General features: G+C 39.1%; 1 protein-coding gene across 1 annotated transcript in view; it reads left to right on the forward strand.

Moving 5' to 3' along the window:
- Positions 1–1,182: 1,182 nt before the first annotated feature.
- LOC124280130 (zinc finger C2HC domain-containing protein 1B-like) overlaps positions 1,183–19,886 on the forward strand; it is a 192,385-nt gene continuing 173,681 nt past the window's right edge. The window contains exon 1 of the mRNA XM_046716024.1: positions 1,183–1,288. Coding sequence (XP_046571980.1) covers positions 1,270–1,288 — 19 coding nt within the window. The 5' untranslated portion in view covers positions 1,183–1,269. The remainder of the gene's footprint in view (positions 1,289–19,886) is intronic.

The raw sequence follows: 19,886 nt of genomic DNA on the forward strand, positions 1-19,886 counted from the left end.
TAATTCCTGTTTTTATGAAATACTTACGAGTAATATCATAATTCCCACCCTCCTTCCCCACATTGGGAAACTTATTTTCCGAGTGTTGAGCAACGTTCTAACAAGGACGGGCCTCTAGGAGTGGTAGGATTACAGGTTATTGTCTAGACATTGAGGAAGTTGCATGTTTAGCGCTCGTATTTATAGAGATCGTGACGTCATCTGGAGCGTGACGTCACCCGCCACGGACGAGTGGTGTGTTGCCCCGAGCGCAGCGCTAGAACCATATGGCTGGGAAAATCTTTACGTTTGTGTCCCGGTTTCGGGGTAACAAATTTCGTGTATTTTGTAAGTTTGGCTAGTATGGGCAAATTGAAAAGAACTCATGATATTACTCGTGAAGTATTTCATAAAAACAGGAATTACTATGGATTTCCCCCTGTTTACATTCCCACAATATAATCGTGGAATGTGGCTTCCATAAACTCAGCTTCATCTGGATGTACTGATCTAAACTTACGTTGGTAGTAAAAATGCGACGTTCATATTGCCCGATATGGTTTACGTTAATCATAGATGTAATTAAAATAATTTAGAGAAGGTATTTAATCCGAACGCAAACCGTCATCAAACTGTTATCATTTGTTTTTTCTGGTAACGTTCGTCTTAACGTAGGGGGACAGACACATCAATAGCGCGCTAGTTAGCCCCGTGCGAGGATTCTTAATTTAGGTCACTGGCACCATCGTTTGTTTTCTGCCTTATATTAATCCTAATTATCCTTAGAAAGTATTAAATTAGGCATCTTAGAAAAGAAATACAGTTCGCTCTACCACCACGTATAGTGTAATAGAGCACACTTTCGCCCTAAACTATTATAACGTAAAGCACTCGGACGCAAGCGTCGTTACTTTACCGTAACTATGATAGTTCAGGGTGAAAGTGTGCTTTATTACACTAGATCTATACATGGTGGTAAAGCATACTGTATTGCACTGTCGGCACCTTTGATCTTTCACCGAAGCATCTTAGAATATTCATTAATAGATCTAGATGAACAAACATAATGTGCTCCATGGCAAAGGATAGTGATGACGCTGTTTAATTTCCTGTTAAATATGACCGCTTTCATCTGCAAAAGAAGTACTGAACGGGCGTTTTGAAAACATTGTATTTTCCATTTTGGCTGGTGTCCCTGTTTTTCCAAGCAAGGTTTTCAAGTTCGGTTTTCGCTTGCTGCAGTTTTATTGATGTGCTGTCTGGAATCCTCACGCTGAAAACTTGTTCAACATGGCGTCTCAATACCAAGGTAAACCTAACATTATCAACCAAGCCTAGTTCACGATGTCGTTTGACACCACTGCACATATTTACAAATGGAGCTCCAGTATATGTAAATTAGATACAGGGCTCTTTTGCAGTCATATGGAAAATGTAAAATGTTTCGGCCGTGACCATGGACGCGTTGCCAGGACATCAACGTAAACAACAAGGCTAAACATATGATATTAAGAACGACTTCTGAAATAATCGTCTATCTTTGAACAAATCATAACTTAGTGTCATTTTGGGATGATGTTCTGATTGGGCGAAGGCCATAGTCAATTTCAGATATCAAATGTTTAATTCACTTTATTCAAATTTCTTCTTTATTCCCATAATCACTTAATTTGTGCCAGGTAAAATTCACAAGCATGCAGTTCGCCTACATCTGCCATGTAGGGCTCACACAGGTCCAAAATCTTGGACTCGATGGCCTGAAGGGTCAGACTCAACTTGGACCTGAGTACCCAACATTTGAATCAATTTGTTTTCCTTATTGAACAGTTACAAATTAAGCCATGGGTCACACAACTGAAACAAATGAAATACTTTGTTCCTTTGTAAAATGACATACAAATTATTCTGAAACTAACATACATTTCAGATTTATATATCAGAAATACAGACATGCACACCATATTCCATGCAATGTAAAGAGCTATGTTAAAGGTAGCGCTATTTTTCTAGGCATTATCATTTGCAGAAGCCCGAGGTATTTCAATAACTGAAAAGACTGAGGGCTTCTGCAAATGATAATGCCCTGAAAAATAGTGTTACCGTTATTATAGCAAAAATGGATAGAATTTTTAATGAAATAAAAACAAACAACGGTATCGGTTTTGAAGCATTTACTGCTTACAACAAACGACAGAGGTCACTGACACACTTTTTACAAATATAGAAACGTCATAGAACAAAATATATGACGTCACTACAGGGTTTTTTCAATGCTAAACAACATTAGAAATCCAGTCGATGTTTTCATTGCTGCATGTTGTAATTTATGGTACAATTATTAAGGTTGGCACCGGCAAGAAAGTGCATAATGGCACAGGTACATGTGACGAATGTGAGTCAGAAATATCATCAATATTGAACCAAAGTCAAAACGAGCCGTAGGTGATTGAACATCAAGAGCTGAACTCCTTATGACGTCACCTAACAACGGGCATGATAATGGCCCATCATCAAGCATGCAGTCCGCCTACATTTCCCCGCTGTTGTGTCATGTTACCGAGTGGAAATAGCCGACCATACATATTATTTAAGACATCTTTTTATGATAATTTTCAGATTACATAAAAATGAAAATATAAAAGAAAAAGATAAGGGGATATTATGACATGTTACAAATGGAAAAAAATTGCTGCATTTTTTGCTTCCTTCATGGTTTATCTGGACATTATAACGTGTTAAGTTACATTTTCATTAAAACTTAACTTATTTAAATTGCTGTTGTATTATTTGAATACTATGATTAAAAATAACTTTCATATTTATAAATATGTTAGGATTATACCTTTCAAATGGTGCATGACATGTAGCAGTAATAGTGTTTTACAAGCTGATATTTTCCTTGATAAACATAGGCCTCATCTATGACCTCAGGGTCTCTGGGAACTCGGTGTCATGGCAGTAAAAGCCTCTGGTTGACTGGTGTTGAAAGAGCTAAACCATGTGTCACACTTTCACAATATATTGCAATACGCCAACATATCAAAATATATCGCAATACGAAAATTTTGGCGATACCCAACCCTAGATATTTCTGGTGAAAGGAAAACTGTATTATCATAACCATTTTATCATATACCACATCAAGGGATGTAACTCTGAAATAAACTAGGCCACATCTATTGGCTAATGTGGATTTTCGGCACGGATGGTAAATATGGACATATGCCTACAACCTGTATTGTATGTGCAAAATGAACCATATATATGTTGAAAATAAAACTATTTTATTTGATATTAAAACTGACAGCTTAACCTACTTAGGCTTGATTTGCAGGTAAAGGGACATAACTCTTGGGAACTTAATTTCCCCAGCCTTCACCTCTGGTCCAAGGGAGATAACCCTTTTTATTAAGGTGCTAAGGGCCTTGTTTATATTTTGTTAATGAGCTAAGGGGCATGACAGTTTCAAGGTCACCTTTGAACCATAGCAGACGAAAATATGCAGTGAGAATTTGCAGTAAAAAGAAATGGAAGACAAAGATTCCTTCTGTATCAGTTAGTGGGGTTCTTTATCAGGACTGAGTAGCATTACTCTGGACATTCTTTCCAAGGAAGAAATTGTGTCAAAGCAGTGTTTACTGAGATTATCAACAGATGATGTGCTTGAACTGAAACTGCCTCTTGGGCAACGTAATGCTCTTTTGGAAGCCGTGAAATTGCTGCGGCAACCTTCAACCACTACATTTCAGCAAGAATGTGGAACTAATATTGACAGCAGTGCTGGAGTAACAACTAGGGATTTGTCTAAGATGGTTGAACTCAATGACTTACTAAAGGGAATGTCTGATCTCCATTTAAAAGACTATCTGAACTTCAATAAATGTGAAGAAGAGATCTGTGCCAAGGACAAATCACGGAAAGGTGAGAAACCCCATTTGATACCAGACTTTATCACTAAACCAAAATCATCTGTATCCAGTGATGAAACTCCCATTTTTAGTGAGGGTGACAATAAGCTGTTCATGAGAAGTAACTCTAAGCCAACGCCAGAACAAGTCTCCTTATCTCAGTGGATTTCTGCTAATGCTAGGATATTACGCAAGCTGATCGATGAGGGTAAAACTGACATGATTGGAGTAAAATCTTACCTGGATTACACTGCTCAGATTGGCGACTTTGCGCAGACCTACACCACACAGTCAATAATGTTACTTGATGACAAACATAGAAGGCGCCTATCAGATGAAGGTAGCACAAGTTGGAATTGTGTAAATTTCAATGACATGTTCTACTACCTAGAAAAGAAATCTACTGCACCAAGCACAAGAAAGCCTCCCACAAGTTCAGCTCCTCATCATAGGAACAGACAAGTAGATCAGTTTGGGAAACTGATATGCATTTACTTCCAACACCCTTCTGGTTGTAAGTTTCCAAACTGTAAATACAGTCACACATGCATTGTACCAGGATGCAATGAGAAACACCTACAGTTCGAACATCACAAGGACAAGGAGGTGCCTCCTCGTTTTCGTCCCTCCATGTATTGATAGCCCCCTGGGTAAATGCTTGCCAACTTGGCAAGCTGAACTGAAGAATGACAAAGACTCAGAATTCATCCTTGATGGTGTTGTTAATGGTTTTCAGATTATTTCTCAGGATGCAGAACTTAAGCCTGTTAGGTGTAAAAACTATAAATCAGCTACAGATGAACATTCAAAAGCATTAGTTGAGAAACAGATTATTCAGGAAATTGAATGTGGAAACTATCTTCCATGTAAAACCTGTGACTATTATCAGTAGTTTAGGAGCCATTCCCAAAAGTGATGGCAAGGTAAGACTGATCCATGACTGTAGCAGACCAGTTGGTTACAGCCTTAACTCACATGCTACTACTACCAGCTTTACATATGAGACTATAGATAATGCCTTGAAACTGCTACCCCCCGGAGGATATATGGCCAAAATTGACTTAAAACATGCCTACCGCAGTGTACCCATACATCCAGATTGCTATGCAGCTACTGGGTTATCATGGACATTTTCAGGTGGAATAATACCTAACTATTTTGTGGACACAAAACTTTCCTTCGTGCCCTCGATGAGCCCACAGGTTTTCAATCGTCTTTCCACAGCTATATCGAAGATGATGAAACGTAGAGGGTTTGTGATAGTTGCCTACATGGATGATTTTTTGATCATTGGTAAATCAGAAGCAGAGTGTCAAAACGGTTATGATACCCTACTTAACCTGCTAGTTAATCTTGGATTTACAATTAACTATGAAAAAGTGGAAGCACCGTGTCAGAAGCTGGTATTTCTGGGAATTGAAATAGACAGTGTGGCAAAAACATTCTCATTACCTCATGATAAACTAGATTTGTTGAAAGTTCTTCTGAGGTCCTGGTCCAGTAAGAAGAAAGCAACAAAACGTGAACTTCAAGTGCTTGTGGGAAAACTTAACTGGGCATCTCGTGTTGTGTATGGTGGACTTACTTTTCTTTCGCCTAATCGATATCATGAACTCTTTTAAGGCTTAGCTCACATCATGTGCGACTGTCACAGTCCGCTAGAAAAGATATTCAGTGGTGGATAACCTTTTGCCAAACCTATAATGGTACCTGCAGCTTCCCAGATGCTATTCGTGCCCGCCGTGCATGATTTCTCCACTGATGCTTGTTCTAATGGTGAAGCAGCATATTACAAGAATGACTGGTTCTACTGCAGCTGGGAATCTGATTTTCCCAATATGTCGAATGAACACATCAACTTGAAAGAACTATTTGTTGTATATCTTTCAGCTAAAAGCTGGTGCAAGAGATGGCGAAAAAAACGTATTGTTGTTTACACTGACAATGTCACTGCAAAAGCATCAATAAGGGAACTTGCAGTAATCCTCTTGCAATGTCGTGGCTTCGTGACTTGTTTTGGCTGTTGGCGGTGCATAATTTCCGTCTGTCAGCTAGACATATCCCTGGTGTCCTTAACCAAGAGCTCTAATTTCGTTGAGCCGACTACATGATCCTAGTCATCTAAGCAAAGCACTGCCTTACCTTCAGGCATTACCTCATGACTGTGGTTCATGTAATTCCTTGACCATGCTGATGATCTGGGACCAACATATGACTGACAGGGCATTTACTTTTTTGCAGGCCCAGTGGGAGAACAATGGACACTGCTTAGATCTGAATTGTTGCAGCTAAAAAGTCATTGTTATGCGGATTCAACTAAAAGGACGTACTCATCAATGAGGTCAGCATACCTGCGTTTTTGCCTCTACTTTGATTGAGACCTGTGCCAGCGGATACACTAACCATCCTACTGTATGTAGTGTTTCTCGGGCGGACACTGAAAGCAACCAGTATCCCCAATTATGTGAATGTTGTGCGCCTTATGCATGTGGAAGTTGGACTCCCAAACTCGACAGATAACTGGGAGTATAAACTCCTACTCAGGGTGTCAACCGGTTGAAAGGTGTACCACCCAAACAGAAGTTGCCTATCACTGTTCACATCTTGCAGGAGATTCGGAACAGGATCGATACATCTGTTGCCTTCTATAAGGCATTCTGGGCAGCCTGTGTTATTGCCTTCTCGGCTTTCTCCTCAAAATCTACATTGTTGCCCCGGAAAGAGAGCGATACACCCTCTCATTGTCTCCTCATGTGTGATGCTAGCTTGTCTGATGACAAAAAATCTGCAACCATAGTGATCAGACACACCAAGACAAAGAGTACTCTCTGGATTCCGGGCTCACCCCTGTGTCCAGTGAAAGCTCTAGACAACTTACTCCAGCTGTTTCCACCGTCCATCTCACAACAAGGTATTCCACTTTTTTCCTACTTGGACAATCATAGAAACATTAAGTGCCTGACTTACAATACCTTTGTGAGTACCCTCAAGAAAATCTTGACTGTATGTGGATACAAGGCAGATGACTTTAGCGGACATTCCTTCCGACGAGGAGGTTGCACATTTGCCTTTAAAGCTGGACTGTCAGCACCGTTCATTAAACTGAGAGGTGACTGGAGATCCAATGCATATGAGTGTCGCAAGTGCTCAGTTTGTATGTACTTTCTAGTTAACTGATCTTTGGGGATTTGGAGAAAATTGCAGTGTTCGTACTGATTAATTACATGTTTGGATTTGTTAATGTTGTCAAGTTAAAATAAACTTGACCCTTTTCCCCCCAAAGATCAGTTGTTGTGTTATCATTAGTATTGCTTACACGTTTTGATAAACTATGGAAGGTTTAATGATAGGTATATGATAAAGACATCTACCACATTGAATTTGTAGTTTGTGATGAGTTAAAACTAGTCTGTTATGGCATTTCTGGACTTTTGCTGTCTGACAAGATTGGTTCCAAAAAATTCGGAAAATTACACTGATGCCTAACAATTAATTGTTTGATTAATTCAGGAAGGACAATACTTCAGTGAAATTGCCAGGTAGTTGGGGATTCCTAGGATTACTCTTCACAGTATTGTTGAAAAGCTTTCTGTGCCTGGAAGTATGAAATATTGACTTAAACAAATATGCTGTTCATCTTTGTCAAACAGGGACAAGACCTTGACTTATTTACCAGTCCTCTTGTACACTTACATACATAAACACCTTTGGCAATACCAATGAATGTCCAGTTAGAATTGGTCTTCAGCAATCCATGCTTGTCGTGAAGAGGGGACTAAAGGGATTGGATGGTCAGGCTTGCTGACTTGGTTGACATGTGTCATCGTATCGCAACTGCGTAGATCGATGCTCATGATGTTGATCACTTGATTGTCTGGTCCAGACTCAATTCTTTATGGACAGCCACCACACTGCTGGAATATTGCTGAGTGTGGTGTTAATTAACAAAGAAACAAAACTGACAAATCCACTATGCAAGATAACAGTTAATAATCAATCAACACATTATCAGTTATCCATTGATTAAATTATTTTGGTTTTCAACTAGTCATTCCTTCCTATTACAGAAAATGAAAGACATTTATCTTATGTTGATTTTGTTGTAAAATTATGTAGACTTTGATGAATCCCCTCTCTATGACTACAGTATCCAGCTGTCTGAAGTAATTTGATTCCAATTGTCTATATACTGTGCTAGACGACCTCCTACTGGGGATTGAGCTACCGGTTGAACAAAATCGAAATCTGTCTCTAAGTCGAAGGACATTTCCAAATCGCAAGGTGGAGTAAGTTGGATTGTTGGACTTGAGTCAAAACTTCCTAGCACCTGCCCTTGATCCACAAAAAGAACTGGTACCTCTACTCTGCCCCTAGTAGAGGGAATCCCTAAGCGTTAACAAATGAAGAAGCGAAGATCGTGACTTCTAGTATCAGATGCTCTATCAAAGGCTTAACGTTGGAAAGGCTCAGGCGGATAGGCGAAGAGCGACCGATTAGTATGTGCGGCGGATCCCTCTTAGTTCTAGTCTGAGGATCTGCCTCTGTTCTGTGAAAACAAGGCTGAAGCTAATCTTTGATTCAAATTCAGCGAAGTAACAGCGTCCTTAGCTTGAATCGGCTTGACTGCATTCTCCATGGAACAGAGACTCCGAATTAAGGGGCTGTTGAAAAGTAATTCCTTGGCGACTCAGGTAGACTTCGTAACTGAACTCAACCTGGATGTTCTTTCCATAGCTGTAATTCTTCCAATATTACAGATCTGGTTATGTAGCATCCGCCACGGTCTGATAAACCACATCAGAAAAGAATGCGCCATAGCGACCTATTCTGCAGTCACCAGAAGAAACTAACGTGTCCTTCTTAACACCCTCATAATTCTGGAACAGTGGCGACAATAAGGCCCGAACTCCAGCGGCAAACCAATTAAAGTATAGGATAAAATGTGCCTATGGATAATGCGTGAGGAGACATCAATGTCCTTAAGGTCCTTAAAGGGCAAGTGTACACGAATAAATCCGCATTTATTCTTATGTGAATCAAAGTGAACTGTTTTAATAAGTTAATACCAATGTTTGAAAATATACACTCATTTTTCTTACAGCGTAAGTTATAACCCTCAAAATAAGTGCTGAAATGTTATGCCAATATGAGGGTATTTTTTTGCGGAGCTAAAACAGGCCAGAGTTACCGCCCTTTGATTATGCAGCGTAATTGGTGCCACTTGAATTTAAACTGGTCTCTGTCTAGTCCCAAATCAAAAGATAATAATACTGATATTAATCACGATGAAAAATTTGCGTGAAAATACGAAGAAGCATAAGAACAGAAAATGTAAGCAGCAGGGCGGATTGGTGCGTGTTTATTTTCATTCATAACCTCAGCCTCAATGAAAATACCAAATATGTATAACAATGTTGGCGTCCGTATGACATCACTATCGGGGAGGCGACTTTTTGCAAAATGGCGTGTTCACTGACCGAGTTTTGAAGGACATTTTAGTTGTTTCAAACAGCGATATATGCATAAATGTGACATGTAAGTAGTCGAAACTTCTGACAGTCTGCTGGTTGTTATTTTCTTTTTGTTTTCATTGTGACCAAGGGAAATAGTCAGAATTTAAGAGAAGTACCGTCATTGTTGATGCGTGCCATGTACGCGTCATCAGTTATGGCGTCATGCTTTCAAAAACTATAATATGTTGTGATGAATCTAGAAAATCATTGGCATACACCTGTTTTATTTAACTATCGCTTGCTCACGATACCTTTCCCATGCATGTTCTAAAACTAATGAGCAATTGTATGCAACAAGTTAAATGACGGATACACAGTGTAAAATCTGAGATTGGCTTTGTATACATTTCAAACCGAAGTATTCTTTCACATGGCGGCAACTCATATCTTCGATATATTTCGTTAGATTTCACTGAAACACTTAAATTATTGGTGACAAAGTCCATTTGTCAGTTTATTTTAATGAACTGTATGAGGAATTCGAAGGGATTCATGTAAGGAAGATGGTGTTGAATTTTATGGGCCGAAACATAACCGACATACATGTGGCGTGATTTTATAAACACTATGTAATATGGCTGAAACTTCACTTTGGCGTTTCGTATTTTCCAAAACATTCTCAGCGATTCTCGGTTCATTGATAATGTTTCAGAGCGAGCATTAGTGATTCGATCATACAACAACAAAACTACTGCTGATCACAATGATACATCTTTTTTTTTTTAAATTCAATTCTCCCAGTAAAATTTGACATTTTACCATAAATTCACATAAAGCGCGGTGAATGGTGATTTAGTAATGTGTCAAAACTGGCGGAATTCTGATTGCATGTAATTTTCAAGTAAATTTTATCTACAATCAGCGGATGCTATCATAGAAAAACGAATTTCAAACAGTGTTCAAAACTGCAAATTGCATTTATCTGCGTGATGTAGAATACTATCGATATAAAAGTGAATTAGGTGGAAGAGGATTGACATATTTAATGCGATTTATGTAAGAACTTTAGTTACAAGCGTAGAATGCGGCACATTCACCGATGGCAAGCAAGATGTAGTGCATACGCGTTTTATAGGTTTCATGAAAAAAGGTACTGTTGGAAGGCGACCGACTCAGGTTTGTATATGTTATACAATTTGGTTATGTGGTAACACTCTTAGTACAATGTATCACGTTTTTCAAGCTGCAGCGTCATTACAGTGTAGAACTGACCCACATAGCAAGCTGGCGGCCAAGCAACAGGTGGATTAAAACAGTAGCCTGCGCATCGAGACACAAGAACCACACCTATACCTGCACACCGTGGAAATGGGTCTAATAAGGTCTGGCGGCGTCATTCGTTTATCGTTTGGGCACCAATGGCGTCATTTCAAGGGACATAAGCCATGGTGTGTTTATTGTGGACATAGAACTCTTGGTAAAATGTTGAAAAATATGAATTGATATAGCGCCAAATAATAAATTAGTTACTTCTGGTTTATGTACGGGTTTGGATATAAAAGCGACTTGATAAACACTTTTTATGAAGAAAGCGTGCAAGACAAAAGGTTAATTTTTCGTGTACACTTGCCCTTTAAGCTGGCAGTTGAAGGAAGAATCCCTGGGTTTAAAATCCTGCGGCTGGGAAAATTCTTATCAATTGAGGAGTATTAGCTGGTATAAACCTGTCATGGATGGCATAGATGGCTTTCTGAACGGCTTGGGTAGGGGCGCCAATGGTAGGCGCAGCTGGACATACAGTAGAAACGGATATAGCGAACTCCAAGGGACCAAAATTTAGTTAAGCTATATCCGTTACATTCGTTATTCACATTTGACCGCCATCTTGGATTGTAGAGATGTAGACATTCACAGACATTACCTTTATCATGTTGATAAATATGAAGTTTATTTTATAATAAAATTGAAATAATACAACTACAACTTAAATAAATTTATTTTTTAATGAAAATGCAAGCTTACATTTATAATGTCCAGATAAACCAGAAAGAATCAAAAAACTGTGGCGATTTTTTTCCATTTGTGTCATAACATGCCCGTGCCTTTTTTCTTTTATATTTTCATTTTTTATGTAATCAGGCTTTCCGTTCGTTAACATGACACAACAAGCGGGGAATACCTCCGTTTCGAAGCAGTATGAATAACATGCAGTGAATCGTGTGGTGTCTGGTATCGATTCGACAGCTCTGGAACATCAACAATATCACTGTACCCGCCGAGTATTTTCACAGTTGTAAAAAGCGATTTTATTGGATAAAGATTGGTTTCTAATGACGCTTTTTAAGCCACAGTCTGCTATAAGGATCGTGATTGGTCAAAATCAGACCGTGACCTAAGGCAGCCAATCATACTCTGACAATGGATACCGTCCTCGTCCCAGCGTCAAAGCGGTTGTTGAATGGGTTAAACCACGATATGTTTGTTTTGTTAATTAATTAATGACCATCAATCAATGTTGATTCACAGCCAACAAGATTGATGTATACTGTACCGCTAAGTGGCTGAGCTGAGTGAGTTAAGCTAATCACGTCGTTAATTGGGTCTTGGGGTAGTAAATCAGTTCGCTATAGCCGTTAATTCGCTACTCACGAAGTTCAAGTTATTCACATATAATTGTAATGATATTATAAAGGACTGTTGGCGTGACTTTTAAATTTGTTCGCTATATTACGTTTTATGCGCTATATCCGTGTTGCTATAACCATGTTCTACTGTATTAGCATTGTAGAATCAGAGATGATTTCAAGGCCGAAGAATGAGGAGAGATTATTTAAGTAGTAACCTTTCGGGGAGTAGGCAACCTGGAAGCACCGAGTTCTACAGGGATTTCCCGCTCCGTTTCATCTATTTGGCGGGCGTGGTAGGATATAAATCATGAATCAATTCCAGTTTCTAAAAAGACCAACCCGGGGAAAAGTCTTCCGGCTGATGTATCCATAGGGTTGGACTGTGAGCAACCCTTCCTTCATAATAAAGTTAGGTTGAGACAACAGATAAATAGGAGGTACTGTCGAGTCAGACAAGTCAGGGACCAGTGGCAAAATCGGTGGCCTGTTAGTATCGATGTATTCAGCGGCGCTTCCGTGGCAGATACCGCTAGGGCCATGGCTGGCGTCAGCCCCAACCCATCACCGTTAGGACCCGTGCATGTGGAGGCTTGTTGGTTACCAGTGGGTTGGGAGTTGAAAGCGGGAAGCCGTGCTCCGATGCCGCTAATCCGACTGAAGCCCATTCCCCGCGTGGTAAAAGGTAGCAGGCTTGGTGTGACAGGGGGCATTGTTCCTGGAAACAATAGGCCTGGCAGGATTGCCGATCAACAACCAAACCATGGCTGGAGCCGACCAAAGCCGACCGTGTGAAGCGTCACTTAAGCCCCAGGCTTATCCCCAGTGGGGAATGGCTCTCCGGTTGGGACAGTAGGTGGTACCGGCTTTCCCGGGCATAGCACCCTATAGCCCTTGGCGGTACTGAGAGATGGACTGGCATGAGCCCTGCATGGAAACAATCAGTATTGTAATTAGCCATGTCACCGTGATCAATCCTCCTGAATACATCCTCTGCAGAGAGTTGATCGTGCTTCATTTCTCACTTCCATATCCTTCAGAGACTGGCTAACCGAGGCCTGCATTTCCAATTTAAAGGAGGAGAATAATTCTGCCATAGCCGACATGTCATTTTGAGGCTGAGTCGATTTCGACCCAGATTTAGATTTAGACCTTGCCTTAGAATCTGATCTTTGAGAGGAAGATGGTGTACTAGGATTAGATTTCTTAGACTTACTAGATTCTGCCCCAGGAGAAGATTTACGTCTCTTGGACTGACACCTAGCCGTAACCATATTGAGCCATTCAATTTCAGATAATTCTGAACATAATAAACAGCGATCTACTAATGTGCATGGGATACCCAAAAAACATGCTACACATAAGGAATGAGGGTCAAGATCGGGCATGAACTTTTGGCATTGGACACACTTGTTTTTCGCCATATCTTCCTGAAAAACTAAGGAAAAAGGGCGGGAAATAAAACAAAATAAAACATAAAATAATATAAATAATGATTGTCCGTCGGACTAAATCATAAAACACCACTAACCTACTATGATGAATCTAGTGCAGAAGGCTGTGTAAAAAGTTGAAAATGTTTCACTTCACTTCTGTAAGTGTTGACTGTAGTGCATACAGAAAAATTGTGAGGTTTTCAAACAGACAATAGGATGACATCATGTCAAGGGAGGAGGTAACTCTTGGGGTTAAGAAAGTAAGCATACCAATAGGGATAGCTATGACTTAGGGTTTTCATTTTTCATTTTATTTTCTGTATATGACTGGGAACCACAGAATTAAGGCAACCATAATCCAGAGGGAAGGTTTACGCTATAATTTATTGTGCGTTTGTGCTGGAGTTCCTGCAATCATGATGATGTAGCAGAAAGGGTTTGCGCCGATCCTGGCACAGTCAGGGTGATAAAGAAACTGCTGGAGTCCCAGTTGAAATACGTAAAGCGCATTGCTCTTTGGGCATTGGAAAGCCAGGCAGTGGTGAATGTTGCTGAGATTTTCTGGCTTCCTCCAGCTATCTCACCACTAGCAGAAATCTTGAAAAGGAATAATAATCGTGTTTTGTACTGTGATTGGCCGTGATTGTGGCGTAACTATTGACTTTTACATAACAATAATGTGAAGCAAAAAGTTCCACATTTCATTATCTACAGTTTGGTACCTCCAAAAGGAAATCCATTGTGTTTTAGCAGAGCTGTGAACCCTATAAAATGCATTTTGCCAAAATTGACCAACTTCCAAGGGCCAATAACTCCGACACTATTCAAGATATGGACATGCCTTGAAGGGGTTTACGTAGTCCTAAGTGTGGGCTTTAATAACGATATATCAAACATGATTGTGCTATATGCCGTTCTGGAGAAGAATTTTTAAACACAGGCACCCGACAAAATGTGCGGAAATGTGAAAAATCAAGTAAAGTTTGTGTTTGTGTCGTAATTGTGATGTAATTATTGGATTTTACATAATAATAATGTTTCCCATTCAATTATCTACAGTTTGGTATATTGAACAATGAAATCCATTGTGTTTTCGCAGAGCTGTGACATTTTTATGAACCCTATGAAAATGCGTCTTGGAAACATTCACCAACATCCAAGGGTGATAACTCCAAAGCTGTTCGAGATATCAACATGCCTTGATGGGTTTAAGCTGTCCGGAGTGTGGACTTTCCAACGATATCGAACACGATTGTACCACAGGGTTGAAATACCCCATATATTAGCATGCCATGGCACAGTAAATATTGAAATGGCACGGATGAAAAGGTTCTTGGTGCCCCTTAAAGGCATGCCTAAAGTTTTAGAGACATAACTCACCTCTAGTCATTTAATCCCCAAAAACAAAACACTTACGCCCAATGACAAACAGGCAAAAACATTTATTGACTTTTTTTGCCCAGGAAATCAGTGGAGATTATGATGGATGATATAAAAAAATGTGGTTGTTTTTCCATTTAGAGTGATGGGAGTACTGATAGTTCGGAGTATTGAGGAGGTAATTATTGTATGATTGATATATTGAACAGAGTGAACCTGTCACAAAATTCTTCAAATTATCATCATCATTGCTACAGTCATTTATTCTGAAAAGATGTGGGCACACTTGATTTCTGAAAGGCACACTTAAAATCTTTGCCTGGTGCCCTAAGGCACACTTTTAAAAATGTATTTCTATGCCTGTACTATATGCGTTCTGGAGAAGAAGATTTTCAAACACAGGCACCGTCAAAACGTGAAAATCGGCAAAAATCAGTTTTTCCAAAATAGTGGAAAATTTGACCTGCCGCCAACTTCGGTATGTGTTGAATCGGCGAAGGGAAAAGGTGTTGTCTACATTGAGTGAAAATTTGGTCAATTTATCTCTTATAGTTTTGAGATATTGAAGAGGTGTAAAGATTTTGACATTTGGGTTGTCTACCCTTACCGGAAGCAGGAAGTCTGAATTTTTTGATACATTGATACATCAATTTCAGCACACAGGCTATCATCCCTGAAAGTTTCATGAAAATCGACCCAGTAGTTAGTTCAGGAGAGCTGTCACAAAAATTGTACAAATTATAAGAAGAAGAAGAATATTCGGATAATAACAGTATGTCTTCCAAACTATCGTCTGAAGACCTAATAATAATAATGTGTCCATTTATATAGCGCCAAACTCCACACTAGGTATGCTCATAGTGCTAACAATCAAGACACAGCACATTATTACCTCGGATAACCCAAGCTGCCTGTTAGGCGCTAGAAGGTTATAGTCATATGACTTTCTCCACCGGGTACCCATTTTCCTGCTGGGTGAACAGAGACAATTTTGAATAAACTCACTTGCCTCAGGTGAGACCACAAGTGTCACATGTGCTTCGTTGTGGGGCAGGACTCAAGTCCTAGAAACTCAGGAGTCAAACTGCCACACACGGTCACCCATCCAAGGACTCTCAAGCTCGACACTGCTTAACTTCACGATTTGTGACCTGAGCTTTGAGCACAGGACCATGCGCCACCACCAACTTGGATCAGTCAGATCAAATTGGATCAGTCACTATACCATCCAAGCATTTGAAAATCTGAAAACGCCTACACTGCTGTGATACTATATTACAATCAGACAAGAACAAACAGGGATATTTTCAAATAACAGCATCTGATGGGCATCCACCCTTCCTAATGTCCCACTGACTAGGTTGAAGAAATTCTGCCAAGGTGGACAATAGCCAAGTCCCCATGTCGTCACAGTCGAGGGAGCAAGGGCTGACCAGTTTGCAGGTAGGTTAGCGTGAATTAGACTGTTGGCTGGAAACATTAATTGCTCTGGATCAGTGGCCCTTTAACAGTTATTTAAAAGGCGGATACTTGCTGGAATAAAAGAATTTTGAACTCTTTTTGTTTTAAAATGGGGCATTTGGTACTCGGCCTGAAGGTAAAGAATATATTCAGAAAATAAAACATGGCTGGAATCAGATAAAATTCTCTCAGCAAGGTTAAGAACACGGGAATTAAAAGAGAAGATAAATCGAACAGACACCCCAGAGATTTTACTTGCAATTAGAAAATGATTTTGTTGAGATAAGATTTGCTTTTGATATTAAAGAAGAGCCATACCAGCATTGAATTGAAAAAGTTAAAAACTTTCAACAAAACAACGATAAAATGACAGCATCACCTTTTTGCTTATGTTAAAAGATCTCAGCTTGTGCATAAAATACAATCTTTGCTGGCATTTCTTAAAAATAAAATCAGTGTTTGGACCCACTGTGGTTTATTATTCGAGAATAGTGCCAAGATATTTGTACTGTGTTACAATTTCGACAGTTTCACCCTTGATATCAACAGGCACAGTCATCACTTTTTTTGGTTTCTAAAATCACAATGAGTTCCTTTGTTTTCACAACATTTAATTGCAGGTGGTTATTCGTCACACCAGTGTACAAACTCCTTTACGATGCGTTTCTATAATAATGAGCTTCTGTCCCATTAATCAGACCGACCAAAGCAAATTTGACTGTCAGACATTCAGGGTTACGGCTTACACAATCATTGGTATATAGAATGAAAAGCACGGGTGAGATGACACAGCCTGAGGTGCTCAAGTATTAGTGTACATTGTTGTTGAGTTTGGCTGATTCACGTGCACATATTGGGGTCGGTTAATCAAGAATTGCTCAATCCACAGTAAGCGATGGTTTCATATTCATGGATAAAAGTTTTTGCAGTAAAATGTGTGGTTGAATAGTGTTAAAAAGCAGAGGAAAAATCAATAAAAAGAACCATACCTTAAGATTTGGGGGTTTCTAAATGTTTGTAAATACTGTTTAAAATAACAACTTTAGTCTTCAGCATCTTCCACACCCCACCACCGTGCTCTGTATGCAAATTGAAGAGGGTCAAGGAGGTGTCCCTCGTTAGATATCAGAGTATTTATGTAACAGAGGTATTCATTATATGGTGGTTCAATGAAGACACTTGTAGGTTTTCAGGGATTTATTCGGGGCTGGTAGCGTGGGATATGGAGATCCCCAGTTGGCTGAACTATAACAAAAGCGCCCTGAATAATAAAATATACACCAAGTAATACATGTCTCTTATAATGAAATGCGTATCATGTTATACATTCAATATCGTTACCACTATACTATTAATACATCTGATAACTGTCAATCATCCAGATTTAAGCAAAGACATGTACTCTGATTATCACTCACATATATAACAACTATAATTACTAATATTTACAATCACATTCTGAAAACAATACCTCACCTCGTCTCGGAGATGCAGACTGAATTGGCCAACAGCTAATAAAACATCTGATTCTCAGTGAACCTACATAAACAAAATATTGCCTAAGTATACTGCTAGTATATACAGTTATACATCATAAATGGCATTGGCGTACACATAAATAGTTATTTACCCTAATACATACATAAATATGCATATAGAAACTAAACCTTATAATAAACATGCATGATACACATTACTGTATCATGCCAATCATCGAAATAGCTAATACATATACATACTACATATGCATGATACAAATTACAGCATCATGGTGGTATAAAATACCCTACTGTTCAACTAAACTCATGCCAGTATACTAGTGTACTGGTACACAATACATCATATATTTGTCTAAAATACTAAGCATGCATATATTTATAGACAAGCACCTAACATACACTAAATATGATAAAACACTATTCCTTAACATATAATCTAACACACTAAATCCTAATAGCCCTACTATACATGTACTAAAAGATCTAACTTAACTTACCCAATAATGTGCTGGTGTTGTGCTGTGATTGTGCTCTCAAGGAGAAAGGTGTATACTGCCACAAATGAAAGGCAGTAGAAGGCTTTAAATATGACGAGAAGGTGAAATCTATGAAACAATAGGAACCTTGACAACAGGCCAATGCAGAGATTGAACCTGACACAGATCACTTACCGTTAACAATAGACCCCAAGCTAGCTTACCAGTGAATTGATTAAACAGTGCAAGTGTTAGTGTTAACGCAGGCTAGTTTGGTAATGATAAAGTTTTATACCTAAGTTTAAAATAATGAAGTTTAACACATTAAAATGATACATTATTTACACACTGTTACATTTAGCATGATCCTTTCAAAACACTCATAGCTATTGACTTGACGGCAACTGGACAGAAGTAATTCAATACAGATGGGTTGTTTTCTTGGGCACGGGAATGACTTGAGGTTTTCCATATTGTTGGTATGATATGCTGATCAAATGAAAATTGATAAAGTCGACTAAAAACATGGCCTAGCTGATCACAACATCGTTTGAGGATAATTCCATCCAGTCCATTAGGTCCTGATGCTTTCCATATATTCAGCTTGGAAAACTGGGTTTTGACTATCTCTGGTGTAATAGTGATAGCATCCTCATTGTCCGGTAATATACCGTCTATGACAGTTTTGCACTGGTTGGTGAAGTCAAAGGTATCGAATCGTGAATAAAACTGTTTCAGATCTTCAGCGTACTTCCGGTCGTCTGCAAGGTTGATATGTGATGACTTGTTCTGCTGGTCGATCATGGTCTTCACACCTTTCCATGCCTGACGGCTGTTGTTCTGATAGAATTGTCGCTCCACTTTGTCTTTATAGTTTTCCTTACATTCCTTCACTTGCACATTAATGTCTCTTTGAATGGATTTCAGTTTGGTTTTATCATTAGTACAAAAGGTTCTTTTCTTGTCATTAAGCATGAGTTTTAATTCCTTCGTCACCCAGGGTTTGTTGTTAGGATATATTGTTATTTCCTTCTTCGGGATGATTGAGTCTACACAGAAAGTTATGTAATCAGTTATGGCAACAGACAGAGCACATGGGTGAGATGAGTTATCGAAAAATATGTTCCAATCTAGGGCTTCCACGGGTACTCGAGTACTCGAGGGCGAGTCGGGTCTAGCTGGACTCGAGTCCATTTTCAAGGACTCGAGACTCGAAAAGGGAAGATAACTCGGATTATTTGACGTTGACAGACTGTCTGCCATGTGCTAAGCATGAGCGGCCGTTAACGTCTAATATTAAGATAAGATATAACTTTATTATCCCGGAGGAAATTCTTATACATCCAAACTGTCTCAAAATGAATATATACACAGTTCACAAAAATATACACAATAATTACATGCTCAAAACGAATGCTACTTATAAATAAAACTGACATGATATAATTCAATTAACCAAATAGGTAAAGAGGCTGAATAATTCTAGTTCTAATCACATGATGGTTATTCAAAATATTTGTTGCATTCACGAATACTTGATGGTATGAAAGATTGTCTAGCTCTGTTTGTTTTGAGGGAAGGTAATCGTCAGCAGCGTCCAGAAAGAAGTAGTTCAAAATGGTGAAATCAAATATATCAACTATCAAATCTAATTTTAGCTCCCTTTTTGA

Source organism: Haliotis rubra, unplaced genomic scaffold (genome assembly GCF_003918875.1).
Source record: "Haliotis rubra isolate DU_JTF1 unplaced genomic scaffold, ASM391887v1 Scf1073, whole genome shotgun sequence".
Lineage (NCBI taxonomy): Eukaryota > Metazoa > Mollusca > Gastropoda > Lepetellida > Haliotidae > Haliotis > Haliotis rubra.